The sequence below is a fragment of the Cariama cristata genome, unplaced genomic scaffold, assembly GCF_000690535.1.
Source record: "Cariama cristata isolate BGI_N322 unplaced genomic scaffold, ASM69053v1 scaffold9890, whole genome shotgun sequence".
Classification (NCBI taxonomy): Eukaryota; Metazoa; Chordata; class Aves; order Cariamiformes; family Cariamidae; genus Cariama; species Cariama cristata.
This window is the reverse complement of record NW_009592930.1, coordinates 8,149-16,900: the sequence shown is the minus strand read 5'-3', so window position 1 is coordinate 16,900 and position 8,752 is coordinate 8,149. Positions and strand designations below refer to the sequence as shown.

Genomic DNA, 8,752 nt, shown 5'->3' with positions numbered 1-8,752 from the left:
ACTTTGTACATTCACATTATCTCTGTTAGAAAAGAGAAAAATACTTTTCACACACGAGAAACAAGCACATTGGAAATATAAAGAAGCGTCTCCCAGGCAAAGAAGTGCGCAAAAAGAAATATAAAAGCTCTGTACTGAAGAGCATACATGCATGCAGTATATTGCTGTGACTGAGAGTAAGTAATCTGAGATGCCCTGGGCTCCTCTTGTTTCCACTTGTATGCAATAAATGCACATAACTTTATAGTCCATTTCACACTCTGTTTGTGTTTCTATATCACAGAATAAAATTTCCCTGTTCCAATCTGGAATACGGTAAGGCCTTGCGGGACGTTCTCCTGCCATTTGGCAATTTAATAGAAAAAGACAGGAAGGATCAGGGTCCACTAAATTCTGCAACAGCTGCTTAATCTCATGGGATGTCTCCACCTGATTTTAATGGGCAGTCTCTGCTCAGAGCTCCAAAAGGAAGGAGAAAACTCTCCTAAGCTTCCTTGCTGATACACCCCTAAGGAAAAATTCCTCCCTATCCGAAATTTGGCCATCAATATAAGGTTAAGAAAAATGAAATGTTACAATGACCTGCATGATTTCATTGCTACTTCAAGATAACTAAGAAACAGAGATCAAATACTGCTGCTTCAGAGTAACAGCAAGTGGTCCTTGTCTGAAGGGAGACTGCTCTTCATCAGCAATGCTGACGCATGGCAACACTGGCTTCAGAGCAGTCTTGAGGAACTTCATTCTTCTTCTAGACAAACGTGGTATTTCTGGCTCAAGGGAGCCCAAGGTTTTCCCTCCAAACCTGGAGATTCACTGAGCTGAAATAAGCTTAACCGTGTCTCCAAGGTCCTGCTCTGGAGTTAGTCTCCCTCCGTGCCGATGTCCTCCCCAGGTCCTTGGCCCCTCACTTTTTAAAGGGGGTGAGTTTGTTGAAGGTATGCCAGAAGAGGGATGGCTTCCGCTTGGGTTCTGCCAGGGCAAAAACCTGCTGCTGCGGGATGCTGGTAGGCACAGTGATGTGGCGCTGATGAATGGGATGCAGGCTTTGGTGCGGAGGAGGCACGGGACACCCGTTATAGCTTACGCCTGCAAAAGGAACAGTTTAAGAAAGCATGTGAGTCAGCTGGCGGAGCAACCAGCGCCGGGAAAAGTTAATCCCAGGACCGTGGGACAAATTCAACGCTCAATAAAGCCAGTATTAATTTTGCAACGATTTTGAATGGAAGCACTATTAAAGGCTACCTTTTCTGACGTTAGACTTTTTAATTGCTGCGTTGATTTGGCTTAAGAATAGAATAATACCACTAAAACCAACGTTACAGAATTACCAAAATTAAGTAGCAGTTTCACATAGCCTGGCTACATTGTTTGCACAAGCAAATCCTGATATTCCAAAGGAATGACTTAACAGCATAGATACTCGTGTTTTAGTCAACTGTCAGAGTAAGGCTGGGTACAATATCGCTACCAACAAAAATGTTATTTCTTCAGGTTGGAAAATATTTTTCCAGGCCAATGTTCTCAGATTTTGACCTTTGTGCATTCTGAACAGAATCTCCTGATCACAATTTTCAGCCACTCCCCTGAAAATCTGCACAGGTTTTATAGGTATCCAGTGATTGATAAAAAGAAAAATGCTTTAATAATATTAATCCCAGGGAGCAGAGGACTGCCTAACATCAACTCCTTCACTCCTAAATTCAGACTTAATCTGGTCCCACTTTCTCAATTTATTCTCTCAACACCCTAGAGATTTACCCAAATTTGACTTTAAGATGGAAAAGGACAAAAATGACAACAAATTTTCTGAGAGAGAGAAGGAATAAAAAAGCTGCTTCCAGAGAAGCACGTTTCTAGTCCATCCTTCCTTCCAGGACAGAAGGAAGCCATTTTGAGTGCAGCAACATACAGCAGCACATGGCTTACAAAAAGAACTTTAGAATATTTTAAACAAAGCACAGAATTGCTAAAGAAGGACAAGCAGTTTGAGTAAAAGCAAAGGAAGGAGTCAGTGACCCTCACTTCTACTTTAATCTCTGCATGCACTTTCTTACATCCTTAAATAAACCGCTTGCCTTATCTCTTGAGTTTCTTCTCTAATAGAGAGAATACCGACTTGCCTGCCTGAGGGAGGCTGGGGAGCTGATTTAATAGACAGTTTACAAAGGCATTGGAGTTCGATACTAAAATACAGGTGAATGGAAATTATTTGAACTCCATGTAAACCAGGAAAAATTTTTAAAAGACTGAAGAACTCAACGACAGCCAGATTGTGGTATTTCCTACCATAGAGAACACTGGAACACAGTAAGGATGTAAAGCAATTCTGAACACCCACCTTTAATTTTTCCATGCCTTGACTTACGGGCATTCTGCATGGCTTGCTTCTTCTGGTTTTCGGAGATTTCCATTCCTATGTCAAAGGGTAAATTAGGGCACTGGTATAAAAACACTGTATCTAATACTTGATTACATTAAAGTAAAACAAATAAATAAACTATATTTTAAACAACTTTTAGTAAAACTTTATAGTAATATGCCTGAAGTTTTTAGAAGTATGTTTTACTTTGTCATATAAATTTAAAGACAGTTGTTCACTGGAGTAACAACAGGAACATTACTTTGCCTGCAGATGACTGGGAAAAGCTGCTTTCCAGTTCCTGCAAATGGCAATCACTGGGGAACTAACCACACAAAAAGTTCCTTTCATAGATAAGTCCAGATAACAAGAGATTAAAAAAAAAGTGCAAATTAACACTTCTGAAAGCTACAAGCCACCAAGTAATAGATCACAAATGCAGAATCTGTTTCTTTCTTCACTCGCTCTGAGCGAACTGGGGGTGACCAAGCGAAGTCACTGGCCTTGCAGCAGGACCACTTTGGGTCTCCTTCCCTCCCCTCGGAGGAGAGAGTGGCACAGAACCTGCCAGACCCCAAGGCAGGCTGTGACGTGGTTGGGGCTGGGTCCCCCCCTCCGGCTCCTCGTGTACTTGTCTGCATACCTGCATGACTTACGTGATGCTATGGCAGGTGGGTAACCCTATGCTATTTACCACCATGTGACAGGTGTGTGGCTGATCTGTGCTGAGGACAGAGGTGCCAGGCATCTGCTCTGGTGACTTTAAGGGACTAAAGGTGACTCTAAGCGACTGGTGTCGCCCGGACCGGAGCCCACGCACAGGCACGCCGGTTTCCTCTCCCTGTGTCGGAGACAGCTGAGATCCGTGGATACGTGACGTTTGCCCAAGGAGACAACGTGGTGCACATGCGGCCACTCATTTCACTCGTCTGCACGTAAAGAGCACGGCAGTTGTGATTCAAAGCCAGAATGAGGCGTCTGCTTTGGTTCCATTTTGCATCTTCCCACACTTCTCTACACTTTTAAAATTCCCTTTACTTTTTTAGCCTGAACTTCTGAAGAAGTTATTACAAATCAGCCTATTAACTTACAATAGAACAGCAGTTAGCCATAATTTTGGGGTAGCAGAAGTTTATTTTATTCTGCAGGGTTTTTTTCCTTTATAGAAACAAGGGAACAAATGAAAAAAAATATGAAAGCTATTTCATCAACAGAGATCAGACCACTTTCTTAGGATTGCTCTTAGTGGTTTGGAGAAGGATTCTCTGGCTGTGGCCTCCTCTTCCCATATATTCATAAAAGCTAAGAAAAGCTAGATATGGTTTGAGAGACAGTGACTCGCACCAAAGTGTCTTTGAAAAGAGAAGCAAAATGCCATTTGCAGTTCTGAATTGGAAGAGTATATATTTGTTCTGAGTGGTTAGATTAGAGGCTTTGTGTGAAGTCCAGCAAGATAGCTTACAAAATCAACAAGATAAATTTAAACCTGAGGTTGAGAATACTGGCGCCTTTCCACTGGTTTTGGCTAGAGGAATTGTTTAATTATGCCAAAAAAATGAAATTTTAGAAAAGAAGCAGTCTTCTGGGTAATGGTGAAAGCATCCAAGGCACTGTGACTCACAAGACCAGATGGACACGAGCTATCACCACTCAACTGTCTTTCCTCTGGTTCACGATACCTGTGCCAAAACAGGTTCGTCGGAATAATGAGTTGTGACATTTGAAAAGCAAGTTTCCAGAAGGCTGGACGTTACCTGGGCAGAAAAGACCGCGTGTGCCTATGTGCCATTATCAGAAATACCATTTCTCGTTACACTGAACTTTTCGTCAGTACATGGCACAGAGCCTGAAGAGCAGCGGGCACGATGGACCCTCTCGTGCAATCCTCATGCTCAGCGCCACGGGAGTTTGTGACCCAGCCCTAAAGAAGGGTTACTGCTGTCATGACAAATCTCATCGTTATCACTGCCACTGCCACCACTACTGAATGGTTACCCTTCTGAATAGCATACGGTGACTTTCATGAGGTTCTGGTAGAATAAATAATGACATTTAGGGCTGTAGCTGTGACACCTTTGCGGTTTCCTCATGCTTGGGGATTTCTGCAGCAGTCTCACTATGAAGGAACGGTAACATCCCACTGCCTGCACAAGATAGACCTGCTGCTGCCCTGGCCAGTGCTAGCATGAGCCTCAGAAGCATCCTGACATACAGCATTCAGCCCACTCAACATACCCTCCTGGTGCTCCATAAAGCAACCATCGCAGGAGGAGGTCTAGATACAGATTTGAAGAGCTCAAGTATACTCCTTAAAAAGGATGGGAATGGAAAATGTTCATGTTTTGTCTTCTTTTGCTCACTCCTGCTCAAAGAAGTGCAGGAGCTGTGTTATTCCATATCGTCCTTCCATATGACTGTACTACTGGTCTCGCCATATGCTGGAGTGGAGGCTTTCTGTAACTTTGTTTTAAGAGGGATTGTTTGGACACTCATCATCAGATCCTCTGCAATGGTTTATTACTTTCCGATCACCTTCACCCTTTTGCAATACCCACTTTATTGCAGAGTTCTGTTGAGGTGAATGAGGAAAGGCAGCCATCACTTCTCCTCGTGAGCCCAAGGTGCCTGAACAAGCTCTACACAGAGCAGCTCGCCAAAGCCATCAGTGTTGTGCCCAAGAGGATCATAACGTCACACCGTGATGTTCAGCCCAGAGAAGAGTTGGTTTTGAAAAGTTCAGGAAGTTTGAGGAAAGTTCAGCTGTGGCTGCTTCACTGTTTACTCTAGACTCAGGGCGATGGGGTTAATTGCAACAGTTGGTGCAATGGGGAAGGGTTAAAACTGGGTTTAGAGTACGAACTGGTAAACTTCAAAGTATTTTCTTCAGCTTACGGACTATCTACAATACATATGGAGGAGGTCTTATTTTTGTCATATTTACAACAGTATCCAACAAGAGAAAGCCACTAAGATCAAAAGGTTTACATTTGTAATCTAAGAGTTAGATTAGCCTGTCCTCCTGTTCTTCTGACTGAGTGTTTTAAGTGAACGTGGAATATGAGGTTTGGCATCGTGTTTAAATTTTACCAGTGTCTGAGTTATATCATCCACTTCACTGCACTTCCAGTTTTAACCTGCTGTCATCCAAAGCCTAAGCCTGAAGAGCATTATAAAAAGAAATTCTCATGCAGTCAACGCACAGAGATGCACTAATATTTTCATTACTTCTTTAGGAATATTAAAAAGAGCTTTATTTTTCTTATTAATTTTGCTGTCTTGTTTGTGTATGTTTTGCCAATGAAATTTTGCTGGAGCTTTTATCACTGTTCTTAAAGGAAGCATGAAACTATGCAAAAAAAAATATTTAAATAACCTAAATGTACATTCACACAGAAGACACTGTCCTTAGAGTGTCCCACAGGCTGCGGGTCTGGAGCCGATCCTAGGATTTGCTGCCTCTTCCCCTGCTCGCTCAAGGCGAGGCTTCATTTCTCTGTAACCTGCCCAGAGGTGCCAGCGTTGGCTCTGTAGCTAAAGACACCACGCAACTGCACGGGACAGGTCTCAGGGACACAGGAGGTGCCATTATATGACACGGACAGTATAAATCTACAGTTACTGCTGCCTAGCTTGATAATAAAGTGTCCTTTACAGACAGACGTTTTGGGCCAATGATTCATACAAAAGTGCTAGGATTGTGGATGGATTTTTATTATTGACTGGTCTTTGTGAATTGCATCTTGTTATATCTCGTATCTCATTCTGCTCCGTCATGCAGCAGAATCCCACGTGACAGGGATGTCGTAGCTAGCTGCCCCAGACCTTTGGCCCACAGTGACAAGGCAAACGCACCTGAACAGGCTTCGCTTGCACAGCTAAAGGTCATGTCGGGTAAGAACGAGACAGCAGTCCCAGAAGGCAGAGTGCATGTCTGCACAAAGCATCAAGAAGTGTAAAAGCAAAAACATCCGCCTTTGTTTTCACCACCTTTTAGAGAGGAAATCCTTCCACTCACCCATTTCCTTGTCTTCCCGAACTCTCCTCCGCTCACTTGCGCACGCCTCCATCCATCTCTTTTTATCCTCCTGTTTTTTTGCACAGAACAAATGAATCTCTTCTGTCGCTCTGTTTATTATCTTAAAAGCATTCTTGACATTAATGTTAAAGTCTTTGTCTCTGCCATCCTCAGTGTCCACAATCTCCATCTCGTCCATGTCAATACGATCCTTATAATACAAGATGTCCCTTCTCAGTAAGTCCTTCTTACAGAACACAAGCTGATGGTCAAACAGGAAGAAAGTCCTCTGCTGGCTTTTGCCTTGCTTCGATATTTTGGTCAGTTCTCCTGAGTGGATCAGTTCTGAGCTCCTGGCTAACACATCTGGTCCCTAAGAAGAGAGAGAGGGGGGCGGGCGAGAGAGTAAGTAAATAATATTTTTAGATCTTACTCTGTGCCTAACCAGTCTCATTGTATAATCAGGTCTTAAGTGCATCCGCTTTTCTTCTATTTTTATTATTAGATTTGAAAAAGTCGTAGAATGTAGATAATCTCATACGGGCAAATGCAATGAATGTGGTTCTGCTCTACTTTTGTTTCTGCATAAATCAGGAGGAAACTCATTAAAGTCAGTGAAGCAGGCTCAAGTTCTGACAGAACTACCAAAAATCCAAAGGAGATTCAGTAGGTCTAGCATTTTTTAAAAATCCATGTTGTCATGTTAATCCAGTGTCATCTCAAAGACAAGTGTCCATGTTAATACATGCTGCTCTTCCTGATTTATAAACAAGGTAATCAGTAACAGAATCACTGCAAATGAAGCAACTGGACTTTTAACTGAGCAATGACCAGTTGAAGAGCAGACACCATAAACAACCTGCTAGGCAGAAGAGCATGTCCTGTGGAGGACACGAAGTACCGTACACAGTACCTTTGCTCAGGAAAGGGACAGGCTGACACTTACCTCCCAGTCTACGATAGAGACTTGCCAACGTGCAATCTTGTCTATGCTTTCTAGTCTGCGTTTTCGCTCATTGATCAGGCACGCTACGTTCTTCATAGCCTCATATGCAGCTTTTATGTTGTTATAATCACTGTGAAAAGCAGGCACGTTTCAAAGATCACTTATGCAATGGATATGATGCAATCCCAAACTCTGACACAGTGCTTGAAGTATTAGCCTGCCATTACCCATGTATCCCTCTACTCAAGGTACTTAAATAAGAGAAACCCAGTTCTCAGCTATCCTGACCCTCACATGGTAGTCTGTACAATTCAGGCTTTGCCCACGAACAAACTACGGAACTGGTGGAAGGAGGCAGAGGAGGTAGATTAATGAACTGCAATACTGTCCCTACTGAAAACAATGGTAGAACTCCCACTGACCTCAGCGATACCTACGTTTCACCAAAGGAATTTGTTTTTAAGCAAGATTTTATTGGGAAGGGAATTCCTTTAATTGCATTTAACAACTGTATTTTCTCCTTGTTCCCAATGGCTGGGTCAATGAATGCCAACGGAGAACGCTATGTGGGCAGAAAAAATACTGAAAGCAGCCTCAAACAGAGTGAGCAAGGGACCCAAGAACACGGGCATCGAAGAGAGGAATTAAAGGAGACAATGCTGACAAAGTGGCCTGTTTTCATGGAACAAGTGTGTGAGAGCCAAGACGGTCACCTTCCCCTGCCTGCTCCAGGTCAAACGCAAGCCTCCTGTCCCCCTTCCATTGCTCTGCTCCCCTCCCTCTTTCCCTGAGCTCCCCACATGCTTACGAATCTCCCCGGCCTGGAGGCAGGTTTTTGTTCCCCTTTGAATAGCATCCATCCCTCCTTCGCCTTCCTCAAATGGAGTCTCTGAGAAGAGACGTATTTCTTGCCTTAGAGTCCCAGCAGAGCAGCTGCCTTCCCTCCTTTATCTTGCAGAAAAGGGAGCCAGAGGTAGAAAACAGCACGAGCCAGAAATAAATCCTGCAAAGGGGTTAGCCTTGCTGTCCTTTTTATCTGCTCCTGTCTCAGTTCCTACTTTCATCAGCTCCTGATGGATGCGCTTCCCTGCTAAATCTGCACGTTAGCACTATTCTCCTCTCTCTATTTATATCCATGGAAACTCTTTTCTGTCACGCTGTATACAAAAAGTGAGATTAACAGTAACCCCGCTATCGTCAGGGAGATGTCCCACAGGGTGACTGCCCCACAGCCACGCTGCTACTCTTGCCCTTCCTTATCTCGGTTCCTTCTTTCTCTGTTGGCGTGGACGTTATTCCACACTTGCTGCATAACCCGTGGCCTTCACCGCAGGCTGCGCAATCGGATCGTCAAACTTTTTATGGAAACAAACCAAAAAGCTACCAAAACCCCCAGCGGGTAGGAGCCTTCCCAAGGCTCCGTGTGGGT

General features: G+C 43.6%; 1 protein-coding gene across 2 annotated transcripts in view; it reads right to left on the bottom strand.

Moving 5' to 3' along the window:
- Positions 1-907: 907 nt before the first annotated feature.
- Positions 908-8,752, bottom strand: part of SPATA13 (spermatogenesis associated 13) — a 14,784-nt gene continuing 6,939 nt past the window's right edge. The window contains exons 6-9 of one of the 2 annotated variants that reach the window (XM_009702395.1): positions 7,324-7,453; positions 6,378-6,750; positions 2,338-2,416; positions 908-1,082 (exon numbers count right to left, since the gene is read on the bottom strand). In XM_009702395.1, coding sequence (XP_009700697.1) covers positions 908-1,082; positions 2,338-2,416; positions 6,378-6,750; positions 7,324-7,453 — 757 coding nt within the window. The remainder of the gene's footprint in view (positions 1,083-2,337; positions 2,417-6,377; positions 6,751-7,323; positions 7,454-8,752) is intronic. The other variant, XM_009702469.1, reaches the window with a different exon arrangement.